This window comes from Lithobates pipiens, unplaced genomic scaffold (genome assembly GCF_037356315.1).
Source record: "Lithobates pipiens isolate NorthernLeopardFrog02 unplaced genomic scaffold, aLitPip1_a1.2 Scaffold_8, whole genome shotgun sequence".
NCBI lineage: Eukaryota > Metazoa > Chordata > Amphibia > Anura > Ranidae > Lithobates > Lithobates pipiens.
In genome coordinates, this window is record NW_027507903.1 from 174,830,882 (window position 1) to 174,848,700 (window position 17,819).

Below are 17,819 nucleotides of genomic sequence, written 5' to 3' on the forward strand. Positions count from 1 at the left end.
CTGTGGCAGAGACTTATTCCTGTATGTTCTACAACGTCTGTGGCAGAGACTTGTTCCTGAGTTAAGCACCTTGTTGGCTGCTAGGCCTTGTGAGAGAGGGACTATCTAACTTGAGTGAATATCCAGTTGGCTATTCTCTGGATTTAATCAAAGTAAGCAAGTCCTTCATTATTGAGATTGACACTAATGCCACGTACACACGACCAGACTTTTTGACAGCAAAGGTCCGACAGAACGAGTCCGTCAGACAAATCGATCGTGTGTGGGCTCCATCGGACATTTGCTTGCCAAAAATCCGGCGGACTTTAGAAATATAACATGTTTGAAATTTTCCGACCGGAACTCTGCCGGACCGAGAAATCCGTTCGTGTGTATGCTAGTCTGACGGACAAAAACGGACGCTAGGGCAGCTATTAGCTACTGGCTATGAACTTCCTTATTCTAGTCGGTCATATGTCATCATGTTCAAATCCATCGGACTTTGGTGTGATTGTGTGTGGCCAAGTCTGTTCATTTGGAAAGTCTGTTGGAACTCAGCTGAAAGTCCGTCGGAAAGACTGTCGGACCTAGTCCCTCGAAAAGTCCGGTCGTGTGTACGCGTCATTAGAGTACCTGAACTTCCTTCCCAACCCTCTGATCCTATTTTAAGAGACTGTTTGTTGTCTGTGTTTTTGCAAATAAAAATCCCTTTATGCGGATCTGTCGTCAGTCTCTAAAGTTACTGGGCCATCTACCACGGGAAATCCCTAGACACAAATCGAGGAGAAGAAGGTAACGGTAAGCCCAGCTCTGTTTTTAACCTCTTATACTTTCAAATAATATAAAGAATTTGCAAAAAAAAAAAAAGATGTTCCGCTCATGACGGACTCTTGCCACGCATGACATTTCTTAAGTCGGCCGCTGACTATAAAATAAACGGACGTGGGATGCTGATATTTCATTGATATTTATTGGTGTTTTATTTTTCAGCTGATTTATTGTATTTATTGCAGGAGCATGACTTTTTCCTTCTTTCTCATAGATAGAAGTTGTGCGCTGGTGTAACTTCCCATTATGTTTTAGGATATGTACAGCTATTACTAATCCATGAGAGGTCATTGCTTCTGGTTTATTCTAGCATTTATCTTCTAACTGATGTTAAGACGAACATATTAAAGATTGGTGCTAATACATAGGATATTTTTCTATAATAATGCAGAATATTAGGTGGATAAATACTGTATGTATTAGTAAATGTTAAAGGAAAAAGGAAAAAGTTACAACAAAGGTATTAGTGATGTATAAGTACTCCCCTAGATACGCTTTTATCTGTAATTTGACAGCTTGTTCTCTAGGCAGAGGAGGAGATTAGCTAACAGCCAGGCAGGTAGAGCGAGACATTCCACTAGTCATTTCTGTGATCCTGTGATACTGTACACACACAACACAAGCTCTCAGGTGAACATGGCGAAAGTACGACTCCTCTTCTTTCTGCTGGGGGTTATAGGTCCTGGTAAGTGAAATCCTTCCTATTAAAAATCCATACAATCTGTATTGACTGTATTGAATGACATTTGTTTATAATATAAAACCGATAACAAGGAACTAAATTTGGTTATATTTTAATGTGTGACTGAATACAGAAGCATCAATCACAATCTTTTTTTCTTTATATTTTTGACAAATTTGATATGGATATAGAAGATATGAAACAGAAACTTTTGTTCTATAAAAAGTAGCTTTATGTAAATGAGATAATTGAAGGGACAATGCAAATGTTTCTGTGTCAGGCATAAGAAAAGGCATATAAGTAAAAGTGAAACACCTTGTCATTTTGTAGAGAATGAGCAGTCAGCTGGTGAATAAAGAGTAGTGGTACGTATAATTGGTCCCCTTGATATCAAGAGCCTATAACAGTGCATCTTGTGCCTTTTTTTTTTTACTATAATAAGGTTTTTATTAAAGTGAAATTAAGGCTTCACATTTGAGAAACAAAAACAATGCATGCCTTAATGAGTATATGTAGTACAATACAATGGTCACGATGCGACGAATCAGTGAAAATCTTGTGCCTGTTATAGGATCATGTCCTTGTCCTTAGTAGCTCAATTAATAGAAATGTCCTATTGTTATAGTAAAATAGGGCTTTATGTGTTTATAAGGCAAAGCTTATCTTTTTAGATCAGCCTTTCTCAACTAGGTCTCTTCCAAAGGTTGCCAGGGGCCCCTTGAACTATAGCAAATTGATTTTCCATCTATCCTGACCACTAAAGCTAGAGTTCATTTCCACTAACCAATGTAAGCAGTCACTTTTATACTGATCACTAATGTTAGGGTATATCAAAATTTTCACTGACCACCAAGGGCTGTAGACATGCTACATTTTAGCATCGGTTCCCTGATACTTGAAAATTATTTTAAGGGTTCTTTTGGAGGTAACAAAGTTAGGAAAGACTGCCCTAGACTGTTCAGATAATTAAAAATGTACGTCAATAAAACAATATGAGCATGTTTTTTTAAATGACTAATTTGCATTAAGTAAAAATAGTGAAAATTTGTAAAATTTCAGTAACATGTTGTTGTTTAAATGGTGAAAATTTTTTAGTGGTCAAAGTGAGTTAATTTCTGTTTTACGCTTTTATATACACATAATTCTTAGCAGGGCTGCAGCTACCCCTCAGATCTCTAGTTCTCTGGGATCATAGCGGGTAGAGCAATTGATGACATTTTTAATACATACTGGAAATCTAATTTACATGCAATGGTAATCTTTCAATAACCCATCCAATTAAAAATGGAGGCAGCCTATAGGCTTTGTAGATTGGGCCCTTTACAATATTACTCCATTTTATAGTTATATTTCTGTTACAGTTCTGTCATTAATACTTAAGACTAGTTAGCATCTATATTATTTTTGAAGTAACTTCTGAAGCCTCTGTTTGCACATAGCATGGTACTCATTTCTTTTAGTGTACCTGCTAGGTAGATTTTGTATTTTTCTGATTCTTAGCTGTTCTTGCCTGTTACCACATTAAAATGAACAATTTGCTTTGATAAAATCTTTACTAGAGTATGCATTTTTGATTCACTGGTAGAGGCAATTGATTTTAAGCTACATTCAATCAGGGCCTCGTGTTAATGGCTATATAAAAGAATAACACATTTTAAAACAAAAACTTGATTACACATTTTAACATTTAATAGATGGGGCTCAGGGTAAATCCAATTATGTAAATTCATCTTTTTTGGATAATAGGGGAGATAATAGCAAAAAGCTGTTTGCAGCTTTTGGAAATCTTGATTCCAGGAATGTCTGTAATGCCAAAGAGTTTTCACTTAGGGATTAATGGTAGATAGTTGACTAGATGTGCAGTAGAATATCATACAATTGTGGTCTAGAATTGTTTAATTTTAGGACATGTCCAAAAAGCATGGAAGCTCTATTTGTCAAGTGGAGCTTAGGCCCACTAAGTAAGATCGATGTGGAGATTTGCATTAATGGTGATAGAATCTGACAGTTTAAACGTTTTAAACTAAACGTCCACGTGAGTCTACACAATGATAATGCATGGCGGCTCACAATATCATGGTCTATAAACAGCTTTAGAATGTTATATAGCATTTTTTTAAAGATTTATATAACATTTTTTGTAAAAAAATAAAAATACAGGGTACAAATAAAAAACCCAAAATGAAAAAAAAAATCCAACTAATACAGAGAAAAACACCCTAAGCTGTTTCTCAATTCTTCACAAGTCAAATTAGAATAGTAATACAGATAACATACCAAATAACATAATAATATGGCATCTTTAGTGATGTGGGGAAGTTAGGAATTGCAAGGCTTCCCCATTTAAACACAGTTAAGATTGAGATTTGCCAAGAATATTGCCGTACTTGCCCTCATACTGATGTACCTCAATGTATGTTTTGGTACCTACATATTTTGATACTTATATGTTTTGATATTTGTACACTTGAAATGTGTATGTTATGATACCTGCATATTGAGATCTGTATGACAAATTCTATTTATTTTAATAAAAATGAATTAAACAAAAAAAAAAAAGATTTGCCAAGAATATCATGACCCTGGTTAACAGTATACTTATTTTGGAGAAGCTGCTTTCTTTCTATGATATGTGTGCTCAAGTGGTTATTATAGAATTATAATATAATAGGTGATGGGTACACAAAATGGCCTCCCATTATGTATTAAAAGTGTTTAAAGGAAGAACTGTATGTGTCACAGCAAAAAACATTTCCCCTTTGTATTATGTGGGACGAAAGCAAGAATGTAGTTGGTTGAAGGGACATGTGGTGAGGTGAGTGGCTGGTGAAGCACTGGCTAGTATCAGAGCCAGATACGCACAGGTTACATATGCCGCAATTATTAGAGTGAGAGCAATCATTCTAGCACTAGACCTCTTCTGTAACGCTAAACATGTAATCTGTAAAAAATGTTAGAGTCCCCTATGGAGATTATTAAGTACTGAAGTTTGGTGCCATTCCATGAGTGTGTGTGTAATTTGAAAGCATGATATGTTAGGTATCTATTTACTTGCGTAACATTATCTTTCACATTTTACAAAAAAATCGGGCTATCTTTAGTGGTTTTTTTTTTAAATTCATGAAACAGTTTTTTTCCCCCCCAAAAAAATGAGTTTGGAAAATTGCTGCGCAAATACTGTGTACCATAAAAAGTTGCAACGACCACCATTTTTTTCCCTAGGGTGTCTGCTAAAACTATATATATATATATATATATATATATATATATATATATATATATATATATGATGTTTGGGGGTTCTGAGTAATTTTCTAGCAAAAAAATTATGATTATTAGATGTAGAAGAGAAGTGTCAGAATTGGCCTGGGTGTCAAGGGGTTAATTACCATAAGTAATATACAAATAATTATTATATATTTGTTTTTAAGGTAATTTACTATATTTTCAAAAACTGTACTATAGCAGGTGGCATAATGGACACATTACTGAAGTTTGAAGTTATAACTTCAAACCAGTAATTTCACAGTAAATAGATAAATAATAAATGATTATGTTATAACATATAGCATAATAATATATTATTTAGCTTGATTAAAACAGTACCATTTCAACAGAAGCAGATTCTCATTCTCCCTTTTAACTGTGTGAGAAAAACATAGAATTGTAGGTACACCTTTTACCCATAAACCCATATATGTTCCTTGTAGTTAAGAGGGCTGGGCTGGGAGGGAGCATTTGTCTTTTAGACACATGCCCTTTCTATGACACTGCAGTGAGAGACCTTCCTCCACTGCAGCATTTTTATTGCACAGCTGGGGCTAATGGTACTTTACCATTGGTCCAAGACTCCAAGTTGTCCATTGAGCTCAGTGCTTCTGACAAATAGTGAGGACAGGCACTGTGAGCTCATACTCTCAGTCTGCTGCAAACAGCGTGCACAAGACAGGCTCTTGAACCATAGGTCATAGGAGCCCCACATTTTTTACCAGTGGTGGGATAGGACCCAGTTTGGGGTCTCTGTGACCTCAGGTCACCGAGCTATGACCTTCAAAGTGTGATTTTTTATTTTTATATATTTTTACATTTTTATTTATTTTTTATGTTCATGCCCTCACCTGCCTCTCCTGACTGCTCGTCCCTGGTTGGCTGGTGTGGGGCAATAGACTGTCAGAGATACTTCTCACTTCACACACATTTATAAATCAGGCCCACTTATATTCACCGATGTAAAAGCAATATTGTTCAGGGCTCAAGGCAACATGACTTTTCTTTTGGAGGTGTTTTGAAAGTGTCTTTTGGTATTTATTTCATATGTATTGCTTTAAGAGTGAAAAATAATTTAAAACTAAAATTTCACAAAAGGCAGAATGCACTTATCTTTATTATTTGAGGTGGTAATAACAGCTCTCTAAAAATTGTCCTGGGGACCAATAACTAAAATCCAACTACTGTAGGTTCTATTATACATAGCTATTTTAGTGACATTTATAGGCTAATGAATTAACATATAACAACCATCCAGAATTCAATGTACTGAAATCAGATCACTAAATGGGAAATTTTGATTGTTGTGCTGCATAAATTGTCGGTGCTACATAATTACCTGTAATAAATAATGAATGATCGCATTTTGGCTGGGTCTTCTGACTGCCGTCTCGTATCTTAGTTCTTCACATTGCTGTAGTCTGACAATTTAAAAGTGTATTGGGCACAAACATTATCAACCTCACTAGGAATACACTGAGTGTATGTTGTGGATATAAGATTTTCAATTGAATAAGGACATTTTACAGCATTAGTATAAATCTTTACATTAATATTATATTTGAGGTGATAAATATATTTGTACGCCTTTAAGGCTTCCACTGTCTACCTGGGATCTGTGAATCCTCTACATTCATGTGAGGTTTATGCTCTGTATATGACTATATGAGGACCTGTGAATCATTTCCTTTCATATGAGGCTTACATTGTGTACATGGAGATCTGTGAATTTTCTCTATTTGTATGAGGCTTGCACTCTGTATATTAAGATCTTGACTTGACTTCTCTCTAACGTTATAAGATTTTCAGTTTCTACACAGAGATCTGTTAATTCTTTTTAACTCTGTGAGGATTACAGTGTATACACAGGGATCTGAAAAATCTCTATTTGTATGAGGCCAATACCCTGTACATTGGGAGTTGTGAATCCTCTCCATTTGTACCCATTTGTGTGATTTTACTCCCTATACACAAGGATATATGATTTTTCTTCATTTATATGAGGCCTACATTCTCTAAACTGGTGTCTGGGGATCCTCTTAATTTGGGATTTGTGAATGTCCTACATTTATACAAAAAATATCAGCGCTATGAAAAAATATGTGGTACCCAACTGCTGCTCAAAAAGTGTTCACCCTTTCTGCACTTACTATAATGTGTAAAAATAAATATGAGTTGCGCTTTAAATCTCAAGGACATACTTAAATGATTTGGAATTTTTTGTATATTTTCAGATTCAAAGATTTCATATTTATTTTTACACAATATCTTCCATTCGTTCGGGGCTTACACTGTCTACGAGGGGGGGATCTGTGGAAATCTTTTACTTGTGTGACTCGTACAATTTGTACACAGGGATCTGTGGATCACTTCATTTGTGTGAGACAAGGTTCACACTGTCTACACAGGGATCTTCAACTTCTCTCCATTGGTGTATAGAGGAATCTGTAAATCCTCTTAGTTTGCCCTAGGCTAAGGCCGGCCATAGGCGGTTCTAGTCTTGGCTGGTTGGCTGAGCTTTGAACCATTAATGGGCAGGCTGAATGTACCAAATTGATCGACCGATCAACTTGGATACAACCAGTCTGCTGGATTCGCTCGCAATTATTGCAATAGGCTGCTCTAGCTGCTGGTGATAATCACTGTCTTCTTCCAGTGGAGACAGCTTCCCCTGCCTGCCCCCCCCCCCCATCCAACCCCCCCTCCAGGAGTAGAAAATTGCTGGGTAGGGGGGATTCCCCCGTCAGCACTGTCTATGTTGATGGGGGAATCGTGCAAATTTCTTTCCTGCAACCCATGGAGGATAGAAATTGCAGGAAAGAAATTTGCACCATCTATGGCCGGCCTAAGGCTGGCAATACATTTTACATTTTTCTTGTACAATGTTCCTGTAGATTTACCAAAACTATATAATAATATGAGGTCAAACCTAAGCACTTTCAATTTGTGTGCAATCAGGCAAGCCCTTACACTATAGTTGAAGGTAAATCTAAAGGAAATTTTAACCACTTACCAACCGCCGCACAACGATGTACTTCCCTTTTTTGAAGAGGGATATCTCGGTAACGGCAGCAGCTGCTGCCACAACAAAGGTATCCATCTCTTCAGGCGGCGGTTCGGTAAACGATAATGGTGGTCTCTAACTTTACTGTTGTCTTATTTTTTTATTCAAGAAAGTGAATTTTTTCCAAAAAAAGTGTGCTTGTAAGACCGCTGTGCAAATACGGTGTGACAAAAAGTATTGCAATGACCACCGTTTTATTCTGTAGGGTGTTAGAAAAAAAATGATAATGTTTGGGGGTTCTAAGTAATTTTCTAGCAAAAAAAGTGTTTTTAACTTGTAAATACTGAGTTTGAAAAGGAGGCCTGGTCCTTAAGTGGTTAATAAGAAAATGGTATAATGTATGATCAGCCTTTTTTTTGTTTTTTAATCAAAACTTTTTTATTCACAGGGAAGACAATTATGTGCTAGTACAATATAGATTTGGAAAGCATAGTGTTATGATTGTCGACGGTTGGCCTTGCCATAAGCAGTGGCGGAACTATAGGGGTCGCTGCAGTCGCACTTGCAACGGGGCCCTGCCATTCTGTCGCTGTGGGGGGCCCAAGACCCTGCATCTCCTCCTGCACCCCTGGTTGTCCGTTTAACATGCAGGGGGGAGGTGGGAGGTGGCGATCAGCAGCTGTATGGTGTCCACGGGCGGCTGGATCTTCCTGGGGCTTGTAGTTCTTTTGCCGAATGTATGGAGAGGGGAGGGGTCTCTGATCCGGGCATGTATCAGCTTCACTCTTCAGTGAGTCGATCTGCTTCTACACTTTTGATGATACATGCCCGGGTCAGAGGCCCCTCCCCTGTTCAGTGGATACGCCCGTGGACATCATAGAGCTGCCAATCGCTTCCTCCCACCTCCCCCTAGGTGGGGGGCTACAGAGATGTGCTGGGGGTCCAAGGTGCATAGCAGAGACCAGCCAGGTACAGGGGAACCTCTGGAAGGGGGGTGACTGTCTGGGGACCCTGATGTAAGAGGGGGGCTCTCTGGGGACCCTGAAGTAAGGGGAGGCCCTCTGTGGACCCTGATCTAAGGGGGCTCTCTGGGGACTCTAAAGTAAGGGGGGCCTCTGGGGACCCTGAAGTAAGTTGGCTCTCTGGGAACCTTGATGTAAGGGGGCTCTCTGGGGATCTTGATGTAAGGGGGGCTCTCTGGGGATGCTTATGTAAGGGGGTTCTCTGGGGACCCTGATGTAAGGAAGGCTCTCTCTGGGGACCCTGATGTGAGGAGGGGCCCTCTGGGGACCCTGATGTAAGGGGGGCTCTCTGGGGACCTTGATGTAAGGAATGATTTCTGGTGACCCTGATGTAAGGAGAGACCCTCTGGGGACCCTGATGTAAGGGGGGCTCTCTGGGGATCCTGAAAGGAGGTAGACTCTCTGGGGACCCTGATGTAAGGAAGGGGCTCTCTGGGGACCCTGGTGTAAGTGGGGCTCTCTGGGGATCCAGATGTAAGGAAGGCTCTCTGGGGATGCTTATGTAAGGGGGGTTCTCTGGGGACCCTGATGTAAGGAAGGCTCTCTCTGGGGACCCTGATGTGAGGATGGGCCCTCTGGGGACCCTGATATAAGGGGGGGCTTTCTGGGGACCTTGATGTAAGGAAGGCTTTCTGGAGACCCTGATGTAAGGAGAGGCCCTCTGGGACCCTGATGTAAGGGGGGCTCTCTGGTGATCCTGAAGTAAGGATGGCTCTCTGGGGACCCTGATGTAAGGAAGGTGCTCTCTGGGGACCCTGGTGTAAGGGGGGCTCTCTGGGGAGCCTGATGTAAGAAAGGGGCTCTCTGGGGACACTGATGTAAGGGGGGCTCTCTGGGGACCCTGATGTAAGGAAGGGGCTCTCTGGGGACCCTGATGTAAGGGGGGGCTCTCTGGGAAAGGTGATGTAAGTGGGGCTCTCTGGGGACCCTGATGTAAGGAAGGCTCTCTGAGGACCCTGATGTAAGGAGGAGCCCTCTGGGGACCCTGATGTAAGGAGGGGCTCTCTGCGGACCCTGATGTAAGGAAGGCTTTCTGGGGACCCTGATGTAAGGAGGGGTTCTCTGGGGACCCTGATGTAAGGGGGCTCTCTGGGGACCCTGATGTAAGGAAGGGGCTCTCTGGGGACCCTGATGTAAGAAAGGGGTTCTCTGGGGACCCTGATGTAAGGGGACTCTCTGGAGACCCTGATGTAAGGGCGACTCTCTGGGGACCCTGATGTAAGGGGGGGCCCTCTGGGGACCCTGATGTAAGGAAGGCTCCCTGGGGACCCTGATGTAAGGGGGCTCTCTGTGGACCCTGATGTAAGGAAGGGGCTCTCTGGGGACCCTGATGTAAGGGGGCTCTCTGGGGACCCTGATGTAAGGAAGGGGCTCTCTGGGGACCCTGATGTAAGGGGGCTCTCTGGGGACCCTGATGTAAGGAAGGGGCTCTCTGGGGACCCTGATGTAAGGGGGCTCTCTGGGGATCCTGATGTAAGGGGGGGCTCTTTGGGGACTCTAATGTAAGGGGGGCTCTCTGGGGTCCCTGAAGTAAGGGGGGGCTCTCTGGGGACCCTGATGTAAGGAAGGGGCTCTCTGGGGACCCTGATGTAAGGGGAGGCTCTCTGGGGACTCTGATATTAGGAGAGGCTCTCTGGGGACCCTGATGTAAGGGGGAGCTCTCTGGGAACCCTGGTGTAAGAAGAGGCTCTCTGGGGACCCTGATGCAAAGGCAGGCTTTCTGGGGACCCTGATGTAAGGAGGAGATCTCTGTGGACCCTAATGTAAGGAGGGGCTCTCTGAGGACCCTGCTGTACAGGGGGGGGGGTTCTGGGGACCCTGATGTAAGTAGGGAGGCTCTCTGGGGACTCTGATGTAAGTAGGGAGGCTCTCTGGGGACCCTGATGCAAAGGCAGGCTTTCTGGGGACCCTGATGTAAGGGGGAGATCTCAAGGGACCCTAATGTAAGGAGGGGCTCTCTGAGGACCCTGATGTACGGGGGGCTTTCTGGGGACCCCGATGTAAGTAGGGAGGCTCTTTGGGGATCCTGATGTAAGGAAGGGGCTCTCTGTGGACCCTGATGTCAGGAGGGGCTCTCTGGGGACCCTGATGTGAGGGGAGGCTCTCTGGGGACTCTGATGTAAGGGGAGGCTCTCTGTGGACCCTGAAGTAAGGGGGGCTTCCTGGGGACCCTGATGTAAGGAAGGGGCTCCCTGGGGATTCTAATGTAAGGTGGGGCTCTCTGGGGACTCTGATGCAATTCAGGGACCCTGATGTACCAAGCGTATGACTTTCTTTACTTTACTGCTATGGGCTCTAGCCTGAGATCTTTTGTAGACCTAGCAACGCCCCTGGTGGGGACCCTTAATGGTTTCTTGCCCTGGAGCCCTGAAGATTCTAGTTACACCTCTGGCCATAAGCATTATACTACGGTAAGAAAATGAAAATGTATTCACTTTATTGCATCCTGTACTAATATATTGTATCCTTCGTAGTTTTCATTATGCATTTGTTCAGTGTGTATATAATGTATGTTGAGCTACTAGCAGTACAAAAAGAATAAGTGTTAGGGCCGGTTCACACTGCGACGCGAGGCGAGGCGACACGGCTCGCCTCGCCTCGCTCCCGCAAGTCGCCCCCATTCTGTACAATGGAACCGTTCTGAGAGGAGCGACTCGAGTCGCTCCGACTCAGAAAAAAGGTTCCTGTACTACTTTGGGGCGACTTCGGGGGCGACTTGCATTGACTTCTATACAGAAGTCCTCTGCAAGTCGCCGCTGAGGTCCGTGCAGGTCGCGGCGAGGCAAGTCGGAGACGCCTCGCCGCGCATCGCTGTGTGAACCGGCCCTTATGGAAATAATGACAACTGAAAGTTGCATGTTCTGAATCCGTACGTATTCCTTTTGAGACTATTTCACCAAATGACAAATGTAATTTAGTAGCAGCTTTAGTTCTATTTACAAAGACTGACAATGGTGAAATCATCTTTCTTAGTGTGTACAGACAGCCTTAGAAACAATATATGTTTGCATATAACTATCTAATACTGTATATTGTATCGCAGCAGCAGAGAAGACTATAGCAGCCATAAGCAGCCATAAGCAGCCATATACACACCCTATGGACACGAAGCTTTGCATTGCGGCACAGAAAAAAATTGTCCCTCCCTGTTGTGTTCAAGCAAATGGGACCATACTGCAGTCATTTTCAACACCTGCAGTTGCAGCACAGTGCTGCAGGTTTTTAGGGGTTAAAACAGGCAGTGATATGGCAACTTAATGCCTCCTTACTGCCTGTCAAACGCCCTCTGAAAAGTGATCTACAGCAAATTACTCTTCAGAGTGCAGCAAGTATAAACAAGCCCTTTTCGTAACGTTATTCAGAAACCATCCTGACCTCTGCAGCATGTGGGAGTAATCACTCCACTCTTTCATGTACACCTGCAAGATAACAAATTGATCAGCAGACTTCATGGCACAAAGTTAGGATGTTGAATTGCACCATAGTGAGGATACTGGTATGTTCTTACTGTCCTCATGAGAAAACCAATGAGGTTGGGAGTATTCAGGGATACTGGTAGCAGTAAACACAATGTGAGTAAATACATTATAATGGTACCTTTAATCCTGCACTATTGGGCTCTTTTCGTATGTCCCCAGATTTTCCAGTTGATTACCTTTTAAAAGCACCATTGGGGAAGTCTGCAAGACAGGGAAAGTGAGGGGTAGGGATGAGCTTCGAGTTCGAGTCGAACTCATGTTCAACTCGAACATTGCCTGTTCGCCTCTTCAGCGAACAGTGAACAACATGGGCTGTTCGCAGCAAATTCGAAAAGCCGGAACACCCTGTACAAGTCTATGGGAGAAATCTAAAGTGCTAATTTTAAAGGCTAATATACAAGTTACTGTCCTAAAAACTGTTTGGGGACCTGGGTCGTGACCCAGGGGACATGGATCAATGCAAAAAAAGTTTTAAAAACTGAAGTTTTTTCAGGAGCAGTGATTTTAATAATGATTAAAGTGAAACAATAAAAGTGTAATATTCCTTTAAATTTCGTACCTGGGGGGTGTCTATAGTATGCCTGTGAAGGGGCGCATGTTTCCCGTGCTTAGAACTGTCCCTGCACAAAGTGTCATTTCGCAAGGAAAAAAAGTCTTTTAAAATCACTTTGAATTGTCGGCTCCCGTAATACAGAGAATACTCAATGAGTGTTCTCTGTATTACGGAGCCGACAATTCATTCATTGATAAAAAAAAAAAGCGTGGGGTTCCCCTAAATTCAATTACCAGGCCCTTCAGGTCTGGTATGGATATTAAGGGGAACCCCGCAACAAATTTAAAAAAAATTGACGTGGGGGTCCCCCTAAAAATCCATACCAGACCCTTTATCCGAGCACGCAACCTGGCAGGCCGCAGGAAAAGAGGGGGGGGCAAGAGAGCGCCCCCCCCCCCTCCTGAACCGTACCAGGCCACATGTCCTCAACATTGGGAGGATGCTTTGGGGGTCTGTGTTTGTTGCCTTTTCACAGTTGTGCAAAATTTTACAGCGTGACACGTTTGGTGTGTATTTAGTCCACATAACATTATCTTTTATATTTTACCAAACAATCAGGTATTATATTGTAAAATATACCAACACAAATGTATTCCTACACATAATAAACTTGATATGATGATAATTAGTGAGTTTCACTCAGGAGATAGCAGGTGATCCTAAACGGTTGGTTAAATCGTGCACAAAACCAACAAACACCAAAATCTTTACCATGTGAGGCACACTCCCCAAAGGAGTTATACTCACCAGAGCTCAGAATATCTCAAGCATTATAGTAAATCCTATTAATACTTTAAAGAAAAGTCATCAGTTTTGCAGGGGGGGTTCTGGACAATGTGAACCATTCCGGTTAGATGCAATCATAAAAACAGAAAGATTCCAAAATAGTGTAATCCTGTTTCACACATTTATTAAAACCCCAAACCCTTCCCTCATACAGAAAACGTACAAGCTGTTAAAATCAATAAAGTTTAATCACTCAGGATAGCATCCATGGGGATGCTCAGGATAGCATCTATGGGGATTCCCCAGCCGCGCTGTGTAGTTCGTGATAGTATCCAGCAGACGTAGAGATGCAAACGTCACTTGCTGTCGCCGTGGAGGTCAAGCACTGATGAGTTTCAACATATCCGACTTTAACTGAGGGCGTCATATTATATACGCCACAATGTGTTTTTGGGCATTAAAATTCATTAAAGTGTATTTTTTTTAAGTTATGTTTGAAAAACCACTGCAAAATTTTGTGTGATATAAAAATATGCAACACCCACCTTTTTATTGTCTAGGGCCTCAACTTAAAAATGCTGATTTTTACATGTGGGAGAGTAATGTCAGAACTGGCCCTGACTGGAAGTGGTTAGTCTTTTATCTTTCCTCCCTTCCTTATTTTGGACTGTGAACACTGTGAACTTAAAGAGGAAGTAAACCCTGATGGGTTTATTTCCTCTTTCATTCCCTGCAAAGGCAAAGCATAATGGACTACTATGTATCACATAGTAGTCCATTATGTGTCACTTACCTGACACAGGAGCCAGTGAAGTCACCGCTGTCCCCTGTAGTCCGGCGCATCCATCTTCTCGATGGGGTCTCGCAGCTCAGCCGCTGTCAATCGGCGAAGCCGCGATGATGTCACTCCCGCGCCTGCGCACGGGAGCCGACACACGCGGCATCTTCGTCATTGACGATGCCACGCTCAGTGCGCCTGCGCGCCGTAGACAGCGGTGCCTGTCTTTGGGCAAATACCGTATAGGTTTAGGAGATATTTCTTGGACCTACAGGTAAGCCTTAATCTAGGCTTACCTGTAGGTCAAAGTGGTTTGTAAGGGTTTACAACCACTTTAACAGTTTGGTATTTTCCACGCTGAACCTTTATTGTTTTCAGACTGCCTGGTGAATACATTTGCATTTCTTGACTGGTTGACAAATGCTGATTTACCGCAGCCTAGTGTGAAATCACATATAATAAAACAATGGTGGAAGTTTTGTATACTATAATCTTCAAGCATAATTCCCGCCATCACTGAAAACCCTTTTTGCAACTGAATACATCATTGTTGAATTATCTCTGTGTTTTTTTATTTATATCTTCTCTGTCCATACTTATCCCACAGTGTCCCTTCTGCTCATCCCATTACCATTATGTTCTGATTTATACAGAATGCAGCAGATGTGCTGTTTTCCCAAAAGTCATATCTCAAACAACTTATATGTCCCACTTCCCAGATCTCAAAAGCCCTTTATAAGGAACATGTAATCAAAATGACAACCATTATGGTTAGCCAGATAATGAACAAATAACTGACCTTTTGTTGTACCTAACAAAAGCCCTGCCCAAGAATGGCTATGGTAACTGTTCCACTCATCTGTAACAAAGAGACGTGGCCAAACACCATCACCAGGATATATTTTTTCTTTTCATATTCAGTATTAATTATGGTTTAGATTATGTACTTTTTTTGAGTTAGGTAGATATTATATACATTGTTTGCAAAAATAGTGTTGCGCTATCACATAAATCGTAAATTCATAAAGAGTGCATAAATCATAATATTCTCAAATTAGAGTCCAGTGAAAAATTTAAACTCAGTCCAATGTGAATATAAACTCTTCACACCATATCTCAAGAAGTCTTTTGCAGCGTACACAGGATCGAATTGTCTGGCGGACTTAGTCCGCTGGACCGCATTACGCCGGACAATTCGATCGTGTGTGGGCTCCAGCGGACTTTTTCATCGTAAAGTCCGGCAGACTTAGAAAGTAGTTTTGACTCAAAATTTGTCCCCCGGACTTGGCTTTCAGCAGACAATCCGTTCGTCAGTGTGCTAGTCCGGTGGACGCGTGCTCTGAAGCAAGTACGAGAAGGAAGCTATTGGCTACTGGCTATTGAACTTCCTTTTTCTAGTCCCGTTGTACGTGCTGTACGTCATCGCCTTAGAAATTGCCGGACTTTCGGAGTGTCTGTTTGTGGCCAAGTCCGTTCGTTAGAAAGTCTGGCAGATTGTTTGCCGGATTGTTTGCCAGACTAAGTCCGCCGGACAATTCGATCATGTGTACGCAGTATAACGGTGCTTTAAAATGATAGATCCCTCCTGGATAGATGGATAGCTCCAGGTCCCTCTCTCTCACAGTTGGATATGCCTCAGGCCTGTCACACTTCAGAATGGCGTGCCCCACACAGCCACTGGATTGGTTCATATAAACTTGCCTCAGCAACATTAACACATAGCCAGAAAGAAGCAAGGAAATCCCAGAATGAGGAACAGTTAAAATAGAATTATTACTAAAATTGATGGGTACTCACAAGCAAAACAATATCAGAGAGCATATCACACAGCCGCCGGCTGTCTGATCAGACATTCTGACGTCACCACTAGGCCTTGACCTACATATGTTTCGTCCAAAGGGTCATCTTCCAGGGGAAACATACATTCAATTTTCAGCCAGAGAGTGGCATGTTTGTAGTAACAGCAATGGTTTTGTAATACATAATGACAGCTGTTTTTCAAAAAAAAGGGGTGAGATCAAACTACACACACACACAAGTTGGAGGAGGAACTACACTCCCTGTTTCTTCCCTCCTTTCCAGCAGCAATAGGACCATCTTAACCAATTCCCTCCCATCCCAGGACGTCCTTGACTTTGAGCGGGTATATCTGAATAATGCCTGCAGCTACAGGCATCATTCAGATATCGGCTTTTTCAGCCAGCGATTCCCTACACCATAAGAATGATCATAGTGGCTGTTCCACCGCTTGATCGTTCTTACAGGTGGCGAGAGGGGATGCATCGGTGAGTCGGAGAATGGATCCGCCGGCCCCAGATGGTGACCATAGAGATTTCCGGCGGATCAGATGGTCGCTGGAGTCTCTATGATCGTTCGGGGGCCAGGCGCGATGTTATGATGTCACGCCCAGCCTCTGCATTTAAACGAATGGCGCCGCCTCGGCTGGGAAGCCGAAATTGTTTATTTTTTTTTTTTATTTCAGGCTTCCCAGCCTAGAGGTGAGATGTGAGGTGCTATTGACCCCATATCTCACTGTAAAGAGGACTGATCATGCCATATTCCTATTACAAGTGATGTTTACATTCCTTGTAATAGGAATAAAAGTGATCAAATTTAAGTTTTTTTTTAAGGTGTCAAACTAAAAAAAGAAAAGTTAAATTAACAAATAAAAAAAATTAAAAATTTAACGCGCCCCTGGTGCCGTGTGCTCGCAAGCAGAAGCAAACACATACGTAAGTCCCGCCCACATATGAAAATGGTGTTCAAACCACACATGTAAGGTATCACCCCGAATGTTAGAGCGAGAAAAATAATTCTCGCCCTAAACCTCCTCTGTAACTCAAAACATGTAAACAATAAAAAAATTTAGATCATTGCCTATGGGGATTTTTAAGTACCGAAGTTTGGCACCATTCCACGAGCGTGTGCAATTTTGAAGCATGATATGTTGGGTATCTATTTACTCGGCGCAACTTCAGCTTTCGCGATATGCAAAAAAATTGGGCTAACTTTAATGTTTTTTTTTTCTTTAAAGCATGAACATATAGACCACCCTGTCTAATGGGGAAACTAAGGTGGGCCATGTTATAAAGAAATAACAGACCAGAAGAAAAGATAAAAGGGGGTAGGGAGAACAAATAAAAAAAAGGGGGGGGGGAGCCTAGGAAGGGCATCCAAAACTCCACACCACCTATACTGCCTGCTTTGTTTCAGCCATGATGATCATAGATAAAGGTATGAGGAGCATGTAAACGTATGCCAGTAAAACCATGTTTTCCGGTGCCTCTCCTTTTTCTGTTTATTAGGCACTGTCAGCGATTCCATAGTTTGAATATCCTCCATTTCATCAAACCATTGACTAATCAATGGGGGGGTTAGTACACTTCCACAGGCGGGGTATACATACTCTGACCGCATTAATATGACAACTTTTTGTTTTTTGTTTTTATTAGCACTGCAAAAATGCACCATGGAATGATGTCTATATGTCTATATAGTATA

At 42.2% G+C, this 17,819-nt stretch overlaps 1 protein-coding gene across 1 annotated transcript in view; it reads left to right on the forward strand.

The window, feature by feature from the left end:
- The first annotated feature begins 1,335 nt into the window (after positions 1-1,335).
- The window catches only part of CDHR3 (cadherin related family member 3), a 73,223-nt gene continuing 56,739 nt past the window's right edge, over positions 1,336-17,819 (forward strand). Inside the window, exon 1 of the mRNA XM_077472705.1 lies at positions 1,336-1,492. Coding sequence (XP_077328831.1) covers positions 1,444-1,492 — 49 coding nt within the window. The 5' untranslated portion in view covers positions 1,336-1,443. The remainder of the gene's footprint in view (positions 1,493-17,819) is intronic.